The sequence below is a fragment of the Danio aesculapii genome, chromosome 12 (assembly GCF_903798145.1).
Source record: "Danio aesculapii chromosome 12, fDanAes4.1, whole genome shotgun sequence".
Classification (NCBI taxonomy): domain Eukaryota; kingdom Metazoa; phylum Chordata; class Actinopteri; order Cypriniformes; family Danionidae; genus Danio; species Danio aesculapii.
In genome coordinates, this window is record NC_079446.1 from 8221464 (window position 1) to 8242777 (window position 21314).

A 21314-nucleotide genomic window follows, 5' to 3' on the forward strand; every position below is an offset into this window, starting at 1 on the left:
GACAACATTTCTAACCAGCATGCACCGCTTTATTTTGATCGATCTGCGCTGCATGAAGTCGAACGCACCTATTTGCTTTTCATTTGATGCGCTTGAGCTCAACCACTCTCACTGGCAGAGCTGTGATGAAACAAAACGCTATTGGCTGTTTATTTATTTTTTTTAAAGGGGAGGAGGTACTTTATGTCCTACTTTCTTTGTTTTTCAGTTGAGATTACGTCAAACATAAAATAAAAAAAAAATGCACATTTCAAAGCACTTCACAGGACCTTTAAAAGCTCTATAATAAGACCACTAATTTAGACCTGTTCTGTAGCTATCTGCATGCAGTTTAGGACAAAATTAAACTAGTATACTCAAAAAATTATATGTTCAAACTACTTAAAACAAGTTGAGATAACACATTTTTTTTGAGGGAAATTTTATGTTCCATCAACTTAAATTTGTAAAGACAAATAAGTTAACTCAATTCCTTCATGTTGTCCCAACACATCTTTACAGTGCATCTCCAAGCTGGGTGTTATTATGGAAACCCACTGTTTTCCATTAAATCAAAAAAACAACACAACAAAAAACAAGCCCAAACAAAAATAGACAACACATTTTTTTCAGGTATACACTTCACAATTAATACTTGGATGCAAACAAAAGAAAATGTAAGAACAAAAGTCAGGAGATGATGATGGTAATTAGAATGAGACCATTATTTAGACCAGTTATCTGCATGCAGTTCAGGACAAAATTAAACTAGTACACTCAAAAAATTATGCTTGCTGTTTGTTTAAACTACTTACTTAAAACAAGTTGAGATAACCATTTTAAAGTAGGGGTGGGCAATTAATTTTTTCAAGGGGTCTCATTAGACTCTGGGGTGGTTGTAGGGGCCAGACCAATACAGTTAATTTATTTTCAAAAAAAAAAAAAAAAAAAAACATTCTGTGAAACTGTTCAATAAACATTCATAAAAACTTTCTTAAAAAAGAATCAATTTTACACCAAAAGTATTTTAAAGACCAGCATCACAATATCAACTTCATGTAAATGCTACACGGTTGTTTGTTTGTTTGTTCAAAGGAGTCCAGCGGGTCGCATTTTGCCCGTAAAATGCCCAGGTTGGTTTTAAAGAGTAGTTCAGCTAAAAACGAAAACTCTAACATAATTGGCTCACCCTTTACGCGTTTCAAACCCTTTTGAACTCCTTCATCTGTTGAACGCAAAAGAAGATATTTTGAAAAATGTTGGAAACTTGCAACCATTGACTTCCATAGTATGTTTTCCCCATCACTTTTTTTATTTATAATTAATGCTATTAAAAAACCAATACATTAACTAAGACTTTTAGCTCAATAAACTACTAATTATCTGCTAATTAAAGTAGCAGTATTGGGTAGGATTAGGGAAGTAAAGTAAGATCATACTTTTTAAGAACGAATAATCAGTTAATATTTATTAATAGACAGGTAATAAGCCAGAAGTAAATCGTTAATTAAACTAAAGTGTTACCGTTTTTCCTACTACGGTTGTCAATTTTAATATCATAAATAAAGAGCAACATAAACAATGGTCAAAATCAATAACAGAAAGAGTGATGCTTAGATTAAGACTTTCAGCTCAATTAACTACTAAGTATCAGCTTATTAATAGTTAGTAAGGTAGTAGTTGGGTTTAAAATAAGATCACAGTTTATAAGTGCTAATAAACTATTAACATCTTAATAATAGGCAGGTAATAAGCCAGTAGAAAGTGGTGTGGATGGTTTTTTATAATATATGGTTGTGAATGGTTAGAGTTTTTCAGCTTTCTTCAAAATATCTTCTTTAGTAGAATAAAAAAGGTGGGTAAACTTTTATTTTTGGGCTTTCCTTGTGATCTTAAATAAAAGCAACAAACAATGGCCAAATTTTTTATTTATTTCAGAACATAACATACCAGTAAGTCCAGAAAATTGTGCCATTGTTATGGGATCTGTAACATATGGGAGCTGTAACATCAGGAATTACTATGTAACAAAATATTTCCTCACCAACAAGGTCAAAGAATTCTCTTTTAAATTAATCAACAATTAATGAAATTTGAATTCTAATATTGATATAAAATGTTGAATTTGTCAATTTCAAACTGAAACTTCCTTTCATGTATTTTGGGATTGTAATTATGTTTTACAATTTTGGAAAAATATTGGATAGTTTAATAATAACAATATACAAACAGGTGTATCTGTTACTTTTAAAGATTTTATTTTTGGTTATTATGATTATATCTGTCGCTACTAAAAGAAATGCTTGTTTTGTAATTTAATTTATTTTCTTTGCAAATTCCATATCCACAAATGCAAATTTGCTAACACCAAACCATATTTTTCTGGGGAGTTTTTTTTTGCAAGAATTTAGTCATTATTTAAATATAATTTCCTTATCTGAAAATGAGCAAACAAAACTATTTCATTTTTTACTTACTTAAATTTATACACTGTAATTGATTCTTAAATATCTTACCCTTAAATATATACTTGTGTTCTTTATTATAATTTTTTTTTTCTATCTTTATTACTCTCTCTTGTATTTTTTCAAAAAAATAAATAAAATAAATAAACTTTGACAATAAAGACATTGATTGATAGTACCTTCCTTGATGGTGTCCTTCACGAGCCCTCTTCCGTAATGCTGGTCATAGGTGTCAAAACCGTCTGAGCCCACTTTATAAACCTAACAGACAAAAACACAGAGAGAAAAGCTTGAGCATGAGTGAAAGTGAACAGTTTCTCCCTCTAGAGGACATGTCCAGTCATTACATTCACTGTTTCAGTTATAAGGAAATGCAATTCAAGTTGAACTTCTGGAAAGGGCGACGAGGGAGAAAATGTAATATCGTACTGTGTAATTTGGGTTTATTTCGAGAAGGGCATTAAGTTCCTTTCTATATCATCCAAATCAACAGTGCAATTATGAGTAATGGTTCTGTTTGCTTGGTGGTTATGTAGATCGGCTCTTTTCATCCATGTGTTTTTTTTCCAGTACAGGCTGGCAGAGAGCTGAACCCCTGGGACGAACTGCGGCCGAGAATTTACATACCGTCTGCTCGCCATCAATATTTCACTGAAAAAAAAAAACCTTGGACCTCACTGGCCAACCTGTGCATGATTTTGGACAACTATCCAGAGGACATCAAAAATTGATTTTGTTTTAAAAACATGGCTAAGGTGAGCCAGTGATATTGCTTCAATTATTAGGCTCTACTATGTGTGTGTGTGTGTGTGTGTGTGTGTGTGTGTGTGTGTGTGTGTGCGTTTTAACTTAAGTTGACCTTTAAGCCTGGAGGAATGAAAGAGGGAAAACAAACAAGATAAATTATATTTTAGGATGTAGGAAGGTAAAGTAAGCTGTGTCGCTTCAAGGTCAATCAATGAGGAATGCATAAAGAGTTACATTACAAACAAAATCGCTTCATTTAACCCTTTATTAGAAACTCATTGGTAAAAGCCCTGGAGTGTTACAGGGGTTTTTACAAGACTTTAGAACTTTTATTACTTAAAAAAATGTTGTGTTTAAATACATTTTCTTATAATAATAACAATAATAATAATAATAATAATAATAATAATAATAATAATAATGGGTCAGTTGGTGATTCTGTGTGGAGTTAGCATGTTCTCCCCATGTTGGTGTGGGTTTCCTCCGGGTGCTCCGGTTTCCCCCACAAGTTCAAAGACATGCGGTACAGGTGAGTTGGGTAAGCTAAATGGGCCGTAGAGTATGTGTGTGAATGAGTGTGTATGGATGTTTCCCAGGGATGGGCTGCAGCTGGAACTGCATCCGCTGTGTAAAACATATGCTGGACAAGTTGGCGGTTCATTCCACTGTGGCGACCCCAGATTAATAAAGGGACTAAGCCAAAAAAGAAAATAAATGAATGAATGAATAATAATAATAATAATAATAATAATAATAATCATCATCATCATAATAATAATAATAATAATTAATTATTATTATTATTATTAAAAATAAATAAAAATATATTAAAGTAATAAAATGAAAAATGAAAAATAAAAAACAATAAAAAAAATTAAACTAAAAATAATAATATAAATAAAAGAAATTACAAAAAAATTACAAATAAAAATATATAAATAAATAACAATGAATGGAAAATAAAAATAATAAATAAAAATAAATAATAAAATAACAAAAAATAATAATATAAATTTAAAAAATTACAAATGAAAATAAATAAATAATAATAATGGAAAATAAAAATAAACAATGAATAAAAATAAATAAATAATAAAATTAGATAATTAGAGTGTTCCCTTAAGTTTATATCTTGCAATTCTGAGAGTAAAAAAAAATTAAATCTGAGATGCAAAACATGCATCAGAAAAGTTTTACAACTCCATCCTCGAACCAACATAAATCAAAAGGCATGGCATATAAAGCCTTTAGTCAGCCTTGCAGCACACTTCCTCTAAGAAAATAAAGCACAAGATGTCTTTGCCTAAGTAAGAGTGTTGCATAATCCTCATCCATCATGAGCGAATGATAAAGGGTTTGGAGGCCTCCACCCGTGTTTCTCAAGAGACGAGCTAAAGACCCTGAGGATGCTGGGAGAGGCCAGCGTGATAAGCTCATCCTGTCTGATGGACATCCAGATATCCAAATATAACCTTCTCCATGATCTCTATCTCACACACGAATGCACATTTTACTATGTTAGTGAAGCTAATGAAGTTTGCTGTATGTGAAGCCTACTTCGTTTTAAGATGAAATATTTGTTAGTTTTGCGTTGATTTTTGACAGGTTCTGCTCACTAGGGAAACATTTATAGAATTTATATATATATATATATATAAAGAATAAAAACAGTAAGTATACAGACGTCGGTCACTTTATTAGGTACACCATACTAGTACTGGGATGAACCCTTTTTTGCCTTCAGAACTGCCTTAATCCTTCGTGGCATAGATTCAACAAGTTACTGGAAATATTCCTCAGAGATTTTGGTCCATATTGACATGATAGCATTACGTAGTCGCTCCAGATTTGTCCACTGCACATCCATGATGCGAATCTCCCGTTCCACCACATCACAAAGGTGCTCTATTGGATTGAGAACTGGTGACTGTGGAGGTCATTTGAGTACAGTGAACTCATTGTCATGTTCAAGAAACCAGTCTGAGATTATTTACGCTTTATCCTGCTGGAAGTAGCTATCAGAAGATGAGTACACTGTGGACATAAAGGGATGAACATGGTCAGAAACAATACTCAGGTACGCTGTGGCGTTGAGACAATGCTCAATTGGTACTAATGGGCCCAAAGTGTGCCAACAAAATATCCCCGCATCATTACACCACCACCAGTCTAAACCGTTGATAAAGGCAGGATGGATCCATGCTTTCATGTTGTTGACACCAAATTCTGACCCGACCATCCAAATGTCGCAGCAGAAATCGAGACTCATCAGACCAGGCAAGGTTTTTCCAATCTTCTATTGCCCAATTTTGGTGAGCCTGTGCAAATTGTAGCCTCAAATTGTTCCTGTTCTTAGCTGACAGTAGTGGCACTTGTGCATGAAAATCAAAGTAGATCAGCAGTTTCTGAAATACTCAGACCAGCCTGTCTGGCACCAACAACCATGCCACATTCAAAGTCACTTAAATCCCCTTTCTTCCCCATTCTGATGCTCAGTTTAAACTCCAGCAGATCATCTTGACCATGTCTACATGCCTAAATGCACTGAGTTGCTGCTATGTGATAGGCTGATTAGAGATTTGCGTTAACAGAGCAGTTGGTCTGGTGTACCTATTAAAGTGGCCGGTGAGTGTACACTGCCATTTTTCTAAATCTAAAATTGATCTTTTTTTTTTTTTTTGCTTGAACCTTTGGGTAGTGAATTAAGAGTGGCAAAAATGTATTGAACATGACATGCCCTGTCTAGTAAACATTTTTGAACGGTGTAGTTGTGGCATTTAGGCTCCACCTTACGGTCTTGGAATCTCTTCTGTTCAGTCTGTTGTGGTCGAAGTCAGTGGGATTTTAAATAAATGCAGAGCATTGCTTTATAGTAAAAATTTTAACGGTGTAACGCGATAAAAAAAGAAAAAAGAAAAAGTGACTTAGCTAAATTGTGGATCTTCCAGAAAATTTCTTTACAGTCCAAAGGTAAATAAAATAAAATAAAAAAAAAAAATCAATAATGAATAGGAAATCAAATAAATCAATAATAAAAAATACATAAATTCTTTTAAATTTTCTTAAATTAATGATTATTTTTGTTTAAATTAATGGCTTATTTATTCATTATTGGCAAACAAACTCCCAATGAAGGTTTTCTGTTTTACAGAAGTGGTAAACCCATATACAGTCTTTCAGAGTGATGTGGAAACATTCCTTCTCTGTTGGTTAACTTGACCTTTTACACTCACCTTTGGTTACACACATTCTCCCTCTAAACTCCATCCTCCTCATTTAGACTGAACAGATTTTCATTTCTTTCCTGACAGCATGACTCACTGACTGCGTGAAATTCTCTCAGTTTTACCAGTTATTTTTTTACAGATGATGGAGATCACAAATGGAAATATTAACTTCTTAAAGAACTACATTTGTGTTTTAATGGTATAATTACACAACAACAAAGTGCTAAAACATGTTTTTCCTTCACAATTTCTAGGTGTTTCTTCCGCAAATGGCAATGTTGTCAAATCTCAATTCATACAGATAAGCCAAAAAGGACCACAAACACTATTCTTCATGCCTGGCCAGTAAATGACACTTTTTATCAGCACGTTCATTTTAAGGGCTCATCCCTATGCCCTAACCCTTCGCTTTACCCTCCAGAAGGATCTCACAAGGAAACGTAACTTTTTTACGTTTTGTCAGTTTAGTGGCTAATTCGTATAAGTTTGTACAAGTTCAGTTGCTCAAAAATGATGATAAATGATTATGATTTTAAAAAGTAGGCGTGGCACCAAACTCCGCCTCTAAAGCCAACTGTCATTTGGGGAGAAGAAAATTGTACTAAATTGTACGAATGAGACAATGAAAGAAACTCATACGAATTAGCCACTAAATCAAAAAGTTACGAATTGCCATGAGATTGTGTTGGAACGACAGCTTTGAAAGGATTAGGCTATAGGGATAAACTTTCAAATGGAACGCCTGATTCAACTCCAAAAAACTTGAGCAAAAGCTCATCGGAGCCTATTAGTTGCACTCTTTGAAATCTTTCATGCCAAATGCTCCTTCAAAGTGACCAGCTATAAGCACTTTGGTACGGAAAGACTTCTCAATATGGCAGCCATAATTGTTTTCCCACCTAAATGCCCTTTAAAGAACAAAATATACAATTTGTAATGCACTATGCACTATAAACAAAATAAGTTGACTTAAAATTGTAAGACGACTTGCTGCACAGCATCTGTTGTTTTTTTGAGTTGCTCAACTTTTAACCCAAGTACTGCATTTTTTGCAAGAACTTAACACGATTTAAGTTGAGTCATCTCAAAAAACTCTGCAGCAAGTTGCCTTACAATTTTAGGTTTAGTCAACTTTTTTAGTTAAAGGTGCTTTATAAAGAAAGTCTCTGTATACCTATAATGTAAAAAAATCTGTTAATTACCAGTTTCCATGTTTTGTGAATCACAAGTGTTTTCTGTTTATTTACGGTTGCGAATTGCAATATGGGACCTTGATCGCTGCTCTGTCGACGTTGGATGTTGAAAATACAACTCTACAGTTTAACAAAGTGACTTTTATTGACGTTTTAGTAGTTTGAAACAATATATAGAGAAATAAGTTTGTAAAAAAACAGAAAATATACTGGCAGTTTATTACAAGGTTTTGTAGTGTAATATACAACACCAACCGAGACAATTAATCACTTTAAACCAATACAAATATTAAAACATGTCACCTTTTCAAAGTTAAAAGTTGTTAGAAGAAAGATCAAGGTCCCATAATGCAATTCAAAAGCATAAATAAATCGGGAAAAATAAAAGCATGAAATCGCTAAATACAGAAAACTGCTAATTTACGGATAATTTTTACAGTGTAATCATAGTCGAGTTCAGTACATGAAAACAGCCATACCATGAACCTCAAACACCATGGTTGAGGTAAATGGCAAATCCTGAACAGGCAGGCAAAATGCATTACTGTTTACACCTTTTAGAAATACGTAAACAGAGCTCCAAATTATTTTAGAGTTGTCATGATTTTGCTTCCTTGACACAATTTATTAATTCATCACTGTGGTCATTTTACACAATGACATACACTAAACAAGACGAGCTGTCATCGTCTGCGTCAGTTTCCAAAAGCCTGTCAAGCTTTGAGAAATTACAGATAGCTGTGGAATTGTCGGCCTTATTTCCAAGACTTACTCACATATACATGCTGCCAAGAAAACATGACTACACAAACAAGTCAAATCAGTAGCGCAAGCAAAATGAACAGGATGTGTTGCGCAAGACAACAGATGCAGAGCTCGCTTTCTAAAGCTTAAAAGATCCCCAATGGTCATAAATCATGAAATTAATCGTTCAAGTTGTCTAATCCAATCTTGCATCTTCAGAAGAGAGACGATGCTTTTCTATGATGGCAGATTTAAATGTTACATACCGTAGACCACATATAATGTTCAAATGTGTAGGACATGAATAATAGGAGTGTACGAATAGAGAGAAAATTATGAAGTAATCCTTCAGAGCTTGTGAATAGTTATTTTGAGGATTCATTGTTCACATTGCATTTAGTTTTTCCAGTATAGTTATTCAAAGCATTTAAGATGGTTTGTTCTTATGTAAGTGTATTTACTGTGCTGGAGGCAGGACATAGGCTGCACAATACTGCATCTCATTCATTCCAAATACTGCACAAGACCTATTGGAAACCCCATGGATGCAAGATTCTCATAGAAATCAGTCAAGTTTGGTGAAGGAAAAATCATGGTTTGGGGTTAGATTCAGTATAAGGGGCGTGCGAGAGATCTGCAGAGTGGATGGCAACATCAACAGCCTGAGGTATCAAGACATTTGTGCTGCCCATTACGTTACAAACCACAGGAGAGGGCAAATTCTTCAGCAGGATAGCGCTCCTTATCATACTTCAGCCTCCACATCAACGTTCCTGAAAGCAAAGGTCAAGGTGCTCCAGGATTGGCCACCCCAGTCACAAGATGTGAACATTATTTAGCATGTCTGGCGGTAAGAGGGAGGCATTGAAGACTCATCCAAAGAATTTTGATGAACTCTGGAAGTCCTGCAAGAACGCTTTCTTTGCCATTCCAGATGACTTTATCAATAAGTTATTTGAGTCATTGCAGAGATGTATGGATGCAGTCCTCCAAGCTCATGGGAGTCATACACAATATTAATTCTTTTGTCCACTGCACCATGACTTTATATTCTATACTGTACATTATTTCTGTTAAGTGACAAGACTTTTGTCTAAGCAAAGTCAGACCTTACTGTCCTAATTAAATAATTAAAAATCAAGGCATGATCATATTTTATTTTGTTAAATTAAGCGTAATCTGGAGGCCTTTGCCTTTCATATAAGCCACTTCTGATACCAAATGATCAACTACAAGCCAAGTTATTATCTGCTGTTCCTTAAACTTGAATATGTGACAAGACTTTGTCAGGTAGTGTATATGTAACCCCCATAGCGGATCCAAACAGGTGGAACTGGGGTGGAGGAGGGTGTCTGAAAACACATTGCACATGCTAGTGTAAAACAACACTTAGCATTTAAAGGCTGAGGAGCATGCTTATTGGCTACTGAGGCAACAGCAACCGACCTCCTGCACCATGTAGTTAATGAGGTAGGAGTTGATTAGGTGACCTATCAGCCTATGCGCACATATAGTTTCATGACAGAACTTGTATTTAATTTGGTCACACCACTGATGTTTAAACCCATTTCTGATCAGACCAAACTTTGATGTTTACATATTTTACCACACATCTCAGAGGTAATAACAGAAACACCCTCTATATTTTAGCCTAAAATATTACAGTGGTTTCATACCGTGTTCAGTATAGAACTTTTCTCTTTCTTGCAGTCACATCATCCTTTAGATGTGATGAAAATATCCTGCGTTATGGTTGATTCTAACAATATAATCAATAAATAACATTATGCACAACCACAGTAGTGGAGCTGTAAAAAGATCATTTTACAGAAGAGCTTCAATCACTAGTGCAATAAATGCCGTGCCCACTCTTTTTATTTTTAACCAAGATTCTTGACGGGTGTCTCTTTTTTTCTGATTATACAGTCCAGAATTCCCTCTCAAATGCTCCGTCCAGCAGTGTTGATGACAGTGCTGCAATAACCCGCCGTGTTCAGATCTCAATAAATGTGACTGTAGTGCACAGCGCTGTGCTTTACCACTGAGCTTTCACCATCTTCTGCCAGCTCTAAAGCTGCTGACCATTCATTAAAACCTCTTTCAACATGAGCCTCCGTAATGAAGATCATCAATAGCCCAAATGGCAGCACTTCTGGAAGAGCAAAGTCACATTTAGGACTTGACAGTAAAGATAAAACAAGAAAGTGCCTAAGTAATATTAATATTAACAACATATTAGATTACGTCTTTGTATATAATTCTAATATAATGGTAATAATGGTAATAATAATAATAATAATAATAATAATAATAATAATAATAATAATAATAATGCTAATTTTGCTATCATAATGCAGCAATAATAATAACGTGCATTCAAAATTTTGTATTGTTTAATTGAGAATTGGAATTGTACTTTAATACAATTTCAGAGTCTCAAAACAAGAAAGCAGTTCAAGAGTTCCCACTTAGATATGCTTGGCGTATAAAGCAGGTTTGGCATGCTGTCCAGGGAGAGAACCCTGAGCTCGGAGAGATTTGATCCCAGGGCTCCCGCCAGGTCGATAAGCATATCAGGAGATCCGAGATCAGGTAGGTCTCGAGAGCTCCCCCTTTAGAAAAGGGAGGAAAAGGAGGAGATGGGGTGGAAGGGGGGATTCTTCCAAACGAAGATAGAGCAGTAGGGAGAAAATGATCAATTTATAGTAAACTAGGATCACTCTGATTGGATTATTACTGATTACAGATGAGCTCAATCATATCACGTGCTCCTCTCGAAATTAGTTTATGAAACTTCACTTAAAACTTCCAAAACATGAGCCTTACTTAATGTTCTGCATTAATTTGTCTCATTAATGTGCCCTCTCTGTCTTTTTTTTTTTGTTTATATTGTCTTTATTATGGTCTTTCTCTTTACTGTAATATTGTTATACTTCTTTAAAATGGTCATATCTCTCTCATTTCAAAAAGTAATATCCGTATTGTTTATTCTATACTTTTATCTGTTGTATTCATTCATTCATTTTCCTTCAGGTTAGTCCCTTTATTAATCAGAGGTTTCCACAGCGGAATGAACCGCCAACTTATTCAGCATATGTTTTACACAGTGGATGCCCTTTCAGCTGCAATCCAGTACTGGGAAACATCCATACACAGACTATGGACAATTTAGTTTATTCAATTCACCTTTACTGCATGTGTTTGGACTGTGGGGGAAACCGAAGCAACCCACGCCAACATGAGGAGAACATGCAAACTCCACACGGAAACACCAACTGATCCAGCCAGGGCTTGAACTAGCGACCTTCATGCTGTGAGGTGACAATTCTAACCACTGAGTCACTGTGTCACCCTTTATCTGTTGTATTTACACTGTAACTGCAATAAAAAAAAAGTGTATCCTCTACCTGATAATCAGCGTTGCGCACGTTCTTTCAAAAGAGTAATTAGTTATAGCTACTTCTCACAAATAGTAACTGACTTGGTAACTGAGTTACATAATTATAAAATAACTAATTTCCAGGGAAAGTAAAAAATCTAAAAATCTAATTTGTCTATAATTCTGACTATAAATAAATATTAGGGATGTCTAGATCCGATTACGTGGTCGGAAATCGGGCCTGATCACGCAGTTTCAGACTTGATCTGAATTAGACGTTACCTCCCAATCAGGACTTGATTATATACGTATATATATTCCCATTATTTTTTAAAGAGCCCCTATTATGCATTTAAAAAAGGGTCCTAGTTTGGATTTGGGGGTCTCCAACAAAAGGCTGCAACAAAAGGACTCCTATATAATTCGTTCAGTGATTCATTCAATCCCAAACCCCTCCTTTGCATGAGGCTAATCTGCGCTAATTGGACCGATGACAGTCTGTTATGATTGGTCGACAGCATTCAGCACGAAAGAGAGAAATGTCCACCACGGCTTATCAACAATTTTGAAGTAGTCAGAATGCAGAGTGTTTGTGCCAACACTCCCGTTTTTCCCGGGAGTCTCCTGTATTTCAGACCTATCTCCTGACACATTCCTGCTTAGTTATTTCTCCCTTAAAAATCCCGTAATTCAAACACTCATGCCGCGTTAACTAATCAGGAGCTTCCTCTTGTAGGGGTGTGTTTATGACGAAGTGCCTGTTGTTGGTGTCCCGAAGGGAAATCCTCTTGCCCACACTGGACAACAGTTCATCAAACTGGGCTCAGCTCAGTCTGAAGCACAGCTGAAAGCCTCCATCATCCAGATACAGTTTCTGGAGAAGTTGATGAACTCACAGAGTTGGGTGCACCTCTGAAAGTATCTAGTGGAGTCAGACACAGCGCCAAAGGAATGAACACTGTTTTTGAGCCTTCCTAACGCACATAAAGCACAGCTACTATCTCAATAAAATCCATGTTAGCCATTTAGCAACGCAGCTAGAGTCACCGGGCAAACAGAAGCCCTGCCTATGACGCGAATCCACGTCTATTGTGAAGGGAATTTGTCGTGCGAATGAAGCGAATTTAACACGAATGAATCGGGTAAACTCAAACTGTTCACACGTCTATTTACACGTGAAGGGGCGTGGTTAAGTATTTTAGCCACACCCAATTCCTCAGACAGATGTAATCTGAGAATTGAACTGAAAACAAACAGGAAGTGCATTCAGATTTTAATTTTAAATTACAAGAGCAAATGACATGACATTTTCTCAATGACATGCACAGAAGAATTGTTCACCACAAGACTGGCGATGTGAGCTAACAAAATCAATATGGTTAGTTTTGATTTCTTTAGTACCTTAAAGTGCTTTTGGAACAGAAGATGTGAAATGATCTTCTACAAGGATTAAAAACCTGCGTGTAAACAACACAACAAAATGCGGATGACGAAGCTGATATATCAGTTTAGCCAGTGTAACTCAAACAGAACGGTATGAGAATGGTAAGACTTTAACAAAGACGTTTTGCTTTCACAGGAGAATTGGCGGGGGTGGCTACAATAATAAAAGTGACATTTTCTTTCATAACATGGAAATCTGAGTGATGTTTTGACCGTCTTCCCACACAACGATGAGGTAGATTTTTGAGAGAGTCTGACTGAGGTGTTTAAATGCATGCATGAGAGCGTTAACTTTTCCTACATGGGTTTTAGACTTACATCATTGGAGTTTACAGATCTTATATATATAGGCCTGTTACGATAAGGAATTTTTGTTGTGCGATATAATCACAGAAACTGTTGTTATAAGCGATATTATTGTCATTTTGAGATCATTTTATGCCACTGATTATATATAATGATTATATAACAGCAGAGTAATGCAAATAGCTGTAAACACATTAAAATACTTATCTTGAGGTTATTTCGATTCTATAATTTGATGTTTAAAAGGTAAATGTCCTATTATATATACACTATTAAATGTCCTATTCTGTAAATGTCCAAATTTAAACGTTGACACCGGTGAGGTAGAATGTAAATACCATTGTAAACCGTCTTTAGCGTTATTTGTGAATTTGTAAATATATATTGCTATGGCAAAAATTATTGAGGTCATCTTCAAGTCGTGCACAATACGATGCGATATATTGATTATTGTGACAGGCCTACTTATATCTGTTCAAAAAGCTTGTAACATTTAATAGTCATCACATTATATGAACACTGAATCAAGATTCTGATATATTATTGACTATTATAACAGGTACTGTTAAATAGTAAAAACAAATGTATTGCTAAAGCCCTAAATTCAGCCAATGACTTAACCCATTCATAAGGAGTGTTTAAAGCTTGTCCAAATACTACACTTAACAGCTTGCGCAAGTGTAGGTAACAGAAATTAAGTGCACCAGTCTGTAACAGGTCATAAAAACACCGCAGCGAACTGCCCTTGACACACACACTAAATCCACTCCAAGCGTGGATTTAGGCTAAGCACATCCCATCATGCACCGTGTTCAGGAACTTAAGTGGCCCAAAATTGAGAGATGTGGAGGAAAAATTTATTAAATTAAATACTACATACACTTGATCACAACACAACACGTTGAACGTTATATTGGTGCAAAGATCATTTAATTTCAACTGCCTGAACTGTTTTTTTATATTATTCAAAGTAAACCAAAATAAAAAAAATGTAATCACATGCACCTTTACAATACTACAAGTGTGTGCTTTCAGGTAATGGAATGTTCCACACACACATAGACACACTTCTTGAGGTCTTGATTCCCACCTGAACACATTTGCCAGGAAATAAGTCATTAATATTTATTTCAATAAATATTAAATAATAATAATAACAATAACAATAATAATATTTTGTAAGTGTACATATTTGGACATTCTCAGTCACATGCTTTTGTTACAAAATTCTGTAATTAATTATTCAGTTAAGGTGTGTTTGTTTACTACCAGAATTGTGATGCTTGAGTGTCGCGCTTTTGACTCTAATAGCAATGTCACATGATCAAATACTTTTTCTTTGCTCACAAAAGTGTCCTTGGAGCTTCATATAATTACAGTTGAACCACTGAAGTAACATTGAATGCTTTGGCTCTTTGAATGTCCTTTTCTGGACTTCAACATCCTGTGAACCTTGTTGTCTACGGAGGATAAGAGAGCTCCAGGATTTCATCTAAAATATCTTAATTTGTGTTTAGAAGATGAATGAAGATCTCGGTGTATTAGAATGGCGTGAGGGTGAGTTATTAATAACAGAGATTTCTTTTTTCTGCGAACAGACCCTTTAATAGGTGTAAACATGGCCTCTGATTAAGGATTATGTGACTAGGATCATGGAGACTGGAGCAATGGCTGTAGATTTTTTTATTTAAAAATAAAAATTATTTAAAAATATTTTTATTTAAAATATTGGTAAATTAGCAGTTTTCCATGTTTTGTGATTTATGATTTCTTTTTCACCCATGTAATAATGCTTTTGAATTGCAATAAAAAAAAGTGATTTTATTAACATTTTCAATAGTTTAAAGTGATATATTGTCTGGGTTGGTGTTGTATATTACGCTACAAAAACTTTGTGATAACCTGCCAGTGCATTTTCTGTTATTATGCAGACTTATTTACATATCATTTCTTATACATTATATTACTTCAAACTACTAAAATGTCAATAAAAGTCATTTTGTTAAACCGCAGATTTGAATTTTCAATATCAAAAGTCGAGAAAGCAAAGATAAAGCTCCCATTAGGGTTGGGCTATGTCGACCAATTTAGCATCATACAATATCTAATACGAAACATCGCGATGGATGATGGCATCGTCGTCATCGGCAGCGGTGAATTAATTATTTATGAATAATTAATTATTTCATAACGAATTAATCATTTGTAGCCTACCGGTTCAACTACCTGACCTGCATGGTCTTTGTTTTACCCATAACCAAATCATAAATAAATAAAAGTTACACACAAATTACCACCTGTCAATCAGAGTCAGAGTAATCTCTGTCGTTATAATGGTGTTGACAAACTTGGTTGGTAAAAAAAGGGTGCACAACAAACAGGAACCAACCAACAGTATCTGAGGTTTTCTCTAAAATTACTAAGTACAAGCGTGAAAGCGAAAGATTGAAGCAGTGTATTAACACTGTGACACGTCACCTGATAAATTCAAAAGACCGAATAGTCGTTAGATAGAGACAAGATGAATTAAATATCACGTTTAACAACTATAGTGATTCAGCAGTACATCCTTGATAAACTCTCGGACGTGCACTGCTCTCTAGTGTTTTGTGCTCAAAGCACCCTCTGACTGCCTGGAGCTCAGATGTGCGCGTATGCTGCAGTGCATGCCTGTGTGCGTGCTGTCACGTGATGTGCATTTTCAGCGGTATAGTGTGGAAGGAGGGCTTTTCAGATATGCTAGATGAAACGCCAGCGTGGACGTGGATGGTTTAGTGTAAGACGTATTAGTGTATATTTTTCACTAGTGGGTTGCTGCTGCAAAGGGGGCAGGGTGGAGGATCGTGATGTCTATCGGCAATTGGTGATGGATGACCCAACCCAAGCTCCCATAATGCAATTCACATCCATAAATAAATGGAAAACATTTGTGAATCACAAAATACTGTTAATTAACAGATAGTTTTACGGTGTACATTTTAAAATGTACAATAGAAAATATTGATATTCAAATATAGCATTACAAAAATATTGCCATTCCTTTTTAGTGAATGTAGCATTTTTAAAAATAAAAATCTTGCCCTCAGGCACTGCCTCTTGACTTTGGATAAAGGACAATGGCGAGCTGTTTGAGGACAGCAGTGTTTGGATTGCATACAGGAAATAGAGAGGCTGCTAGAGAGTGGAAGAACAACCTCTGAACGTGTTAGGTGAGTCTGTGACACTGTTCTTCCACGGCATAAAGCCAATCTGACACCTCAACCCCAGCACTTCGGCTTCACAATACACCGAAAACACAGCCACGACATAATTTACAAGTCTCTTGACATGCACCCAACACCTCAAACACGTTCAAAAAACGTCTTGTTTGGACCCGGCAAAATAAAAACAATTTAAAAACTGCTCTACTAGATATGACTGAAAGAAGGGCTGCAAAAACTACTTAAAGCTGATACCTTTATTAATTATTATTAATTAAAATGTATTTAAATTTAAAATACTTTAATAACCACAACTGTTTGATTAAAATACCCTGCTTTTGTAAATACATTTTGTTAGATATCAGTTTAAATTTCTAAGTCTAACAAGTAACTGTTATTAAAGCAGAACTAGTGACCTTATGTAATGGAGTATACATTGTACTAGGGCTGAACAATATATCGTTTCGATATCGCAATGTGTATATCTGCAATAGTCACACTGTAGGATTAGATTTATTAAAGATTAAAAGATATTACTAAATATTATTTCAACAATGACGACAATGTTATTTTAAATTTTTGTACTTTAATACTGTTATGTTGCTTTCACACCAGACGCAGAGGAAGCGTCAAGCACGAGTGATATACATGTTAAGTCAATGCAAAGACGAGAACAGACATCCTGCAACAGGATCGCGTGAATGACGCAAATAGAGTGAGAAAATCTGAACTGAGACATTTACGTTGCGTTAACCAGTCAGGAGTTTGCTCTTGTAGGGGAGTGATTACTACGTAGTGCCTATTGTTGGTGTGCCAGGAGGAAATCCTCCTGTTGACACTGGACAACAGTTAATTAAACTGGACTCGGCTCAGATAGAAGCACCGCAGAATGCTTGCATCAACCAGGTATAGTTTCTAGAGGAGTTTATGAACTCACAGAGCTGGGTGCACCTCAGAAAAGATCTAGTGGACTCAGACACGGCGCCGAACAAATATACGCTGTTTATCAGCCTTCCTAAAGCAAATAAACACAGCTATTCTCTCAATAAAATCCATGTTAGCCATTTAGCATCGAAGCTAGAGTCAGCGGGTGAGACAGAAGCCCTGTCCAATCCGTGTCTATTGTGAAGTAAATTTGACACGCGAATGAAGCGAGTAAACTCAAAATGTTCACGTGTCTATTTACTCGCAGACAGTTTGATGAACTGTTGTCAAGTGTCGACAGGTGGATCTGGTGTAAACACAGCATTAGACTCTCCAGAAAACTTAAAAGCATTAGAACCACTGTTTATTTCTGCTCTGTTGTATTAATATATGCTTACAATTTATTAGATTTTATACCAGTGCACTGCATAGAAAAAGACTTGATCTTCCCAGTTGATCTAAATGAACAGAATCTTTCCAAATAAAGCTATTCAAATAAATTGGAGATATTTTATTCATATCGTAACAAAAATTATAGCAATGCTAGATTTTTCCAATATCCTGCAGCCCTACATTGTACCAGCATTTAACATGTTAACATTTAGCCGGCGCTTTACATTTCTTCAATTTAAATATTAAGTGATTTTACTACATTTAATTGATAAAACTTTACATTTTGTGCATATGATCTTTAAATACACACAAAAAAATATGTGAATACACTACAAACTGAACTACACTGTTCCTATTTACTGTGACCTTTTATGTGAAGCTGCTTTGACACAATCTACATTGTATAAGCGCTATACAAATAAAGGTGAATTGAATTGAATTGAATACACTGAATATATATTTTCTTTCCTTCACATTACACAAAGTTTCAGGAAAACACAACTTACAATATAATGTCAGGTCAAAATACAATTTACATTAACTACAATTTACATTAAACGTCAGTCTATATCGTTCGCTGATTGGCTCTTGTACTAGTAGTGGGGCTTCATTGACCGTTGCACATTTCCCCATTTAAAACTATATGAGTGACACGTCTTGTGTATTCTAGTCTTTGCCCTAAAGCAACCCACATTCTAACCATAAAGAAAAAGTACATGTTATTAACTTTAGGCACTAGTTATATCAATAGTTACACTATAACACCTCAAAAATAAATTGTGACTGTTTATTACAATATTTTTTATTACAATAAAGCTTATTCGTGACTGTGTGGCTGTATGCTAAAATGTTAGCCAGATTGCATTAGCCTTATAGAATAAAAATGTGTTTTCGCAATGGTGTAAAAGGTACCTGCTATTTTTTTTTTATTTCTCACAGTTCTGACTTTCTCACACTTCTGAGTTTACACCTCATGATTCAGACCTCTCTTCTCAGAATTGTAAGTTTATTTAAGCGTAAAGGAATGAAGTAGCATTTTCCTGAAAATGAGATAAAGACGTTCATCTTGTGCATTCATTATATTTTGTGTATACAAAAAAAAATGTGTGCAAAATCTTCCGTTATGAACAATAAAATCCAATTTACCATAAATATAGTAGATTATAAGTTTTGGTTATTTGAAATTCACAGAATTATTTTTGTAATGTATTTTCTAGTCATTTGTATATGAACCGTGAGGAAATAAGTATGACATTTAAGATTAAAAAGTCAAAACTTTGAGTTGAAGTCACAATCAGTGTTGGGTAAATAGAAAGAGACAAATTAATTTCTAATTACAACATTAAAATTGTATTAAAATTACTTTTGCAATTACTTTGTGTGAAAAGTAACTTTGTCAAGAGTAAATCAATTGTTTACTCAATACTAAAAATCCACATAAACCCCAATGCATAGATGATAGACATTAATCTTCTTTTAGTTTTGCTTAATGTTTATAATTAATCAACATACTGTATCAAAACTCAAAATGTTTCAAAACAATAACAGCATATTTACTGACATTAATCTAAAACTATAAAATATTTTGTCTTAAGCATGTACACTTGTCAGATTTATATCTTTAGTTGAAAAGTTGAATTACGCCAAGCATCTGAAAATCAAAAAAAATCTACACAATTACTCTGTTTTATATGACATATATTCTCATTAACTTATTTCTTAATTAATTAGCTTCTTAAGCATATGCAATTGTCTTGATAAATGTCTTGAGTAGAAAATCAGAATCATTCCACTAAATATATTATAATGACTCTGCTTATCTGAATTGATTTATACACAATTGTTGAATTTATGTACAGTATTTAAGCAAGTAACTGTAATAAATTACCTAAAAATTAAAAGTAATCCCTTTGATTTTTTTTTCAGTGGAAAAGTAATTACATTAACTAGTTACTTTGAAACTAATTACATCCAACGCTGGTCAAGATTATCTTTACTATTTTTTTTTTTTATTCACACCGGCTTCCATACTGTACAGTTGAAGTCAGAATTATTACCCCCCCTTTGAATTTGTATTCTTTTTTAAATATTTCCCAAACAATGTTGAACAGATCAAGGAAATTTTCACAGTATGTCTGATCATTTTTTTTCTTCTGGAGAAAGTCTTATTTGTTTTATTTCAGCAAGAATAAAAGCAGTTTTAAATTTTTTAAAACCCATTTTAAGGTCAAAATTATTAGCCCCTTTAAGCTATTTTTTTTGATAGTCTACAGAACAAAACATCATTATACAATAACTTGTCTAATAACCCTAACCTGTCTAGTTAACCTAACTAACCTAGTTAAGCCTTTAAATGTCACTTTAAGCTGTATAGAAGTGTCTTGAAAAATACCTAGTCAAATATTATTTACTGTCATCATGGCAAAGATAAAATAAATCAGTTATTAGAAATGAGTTATTAAATCTATTATGTTTAGAAATGTGTTGAAAAAATCTTCTCCTTAAAACAGAAATTGGGGGGTATATAAACAGGGGGGCTAATAATCAGGCTTCAACTGTAGATAAAATCAATACAAGATTCAATGAGGTGTATGCACAAAGACTTTTAATTTTCAGTCAGTCAGCCAGCCCAATCACTTCCTGTGAACTGTCGCGCCATTACAAAGTCGTCACTTTTAGGATCTGATTTCTTTAAAAATCAGTGATCTTCACTGCCTGATTGATAAACAAAATAAAGTGGGTCTCAGTCCAGACAAGAAGCACTGCATTAAATTATATTTTCCACGCTTTACTTTTAAAATATGGAAATGTATTTTACCCCAGTATTTTCAATGGTGTTTCTGCTCTAACCAGCTGCTACTGACGGCGCTTGCATTTACATGCTCTTTTATCTCATTCTCAAATGAATGCTTAACTCTGTTTATCTGACTGTATTTTAATTACATTACAACATCTGTGCTGTAAAAGGAACCCTATGAAATTGAAAATAGTCACATTATAACCTTTTACCGAAAGCTTATAGTTGGCTGAAATCACTAGCTGTTTATATACCCCATTTAAAGGCATAAACATACCCTCATGCCCAGAACCAAGAAGCCGATCTCCTCCATCAGCGGATATTTCCTGATCTGCTGTTCACGTTTCTCCTGTGAAGCGAAGGGGTCGTAGCTCCTCTGGCCGATCTTCACGTCCATGATGCACGGCTTCTGAAACCTGCGCGTCACGTCCTCCAGCTTAAGGTACAGATCTGCGGAGGACAGTAAACAGACATGCTTACTGATAGCCTACACATATCCACCTCTTATCTCCAGCCG

The 21314-nt window shown here is 34.8% G+C and overlaps 1 protein-coding gene across 1 annotated transcript in view; it reads right to left on the bottom strand.

The window, feature by feature from the left end:
* ipmkb (inositol polyphosphate multikinase b) overlaps positions 1-21314 on the bottom strand; it is a 34133-nt gene that overhangs the window by 3069 nt on the left and 9750 nt on the right. Inside the window, exons 4-5 of the mRNA XM_056469583.1 lie at positions 21075-21247; positions 2624-2705 (exon numbers count right to left, since the gene is read on the bottom strand). Coding sequence (XP_056325558.1) covers positions 2624-2705; positions 21075-21247 — 255 coding nt within the window. The remainder of the gene's footprint in view (positions 1-2623; positions 2706-21074; positions 21248-21314) is intronic.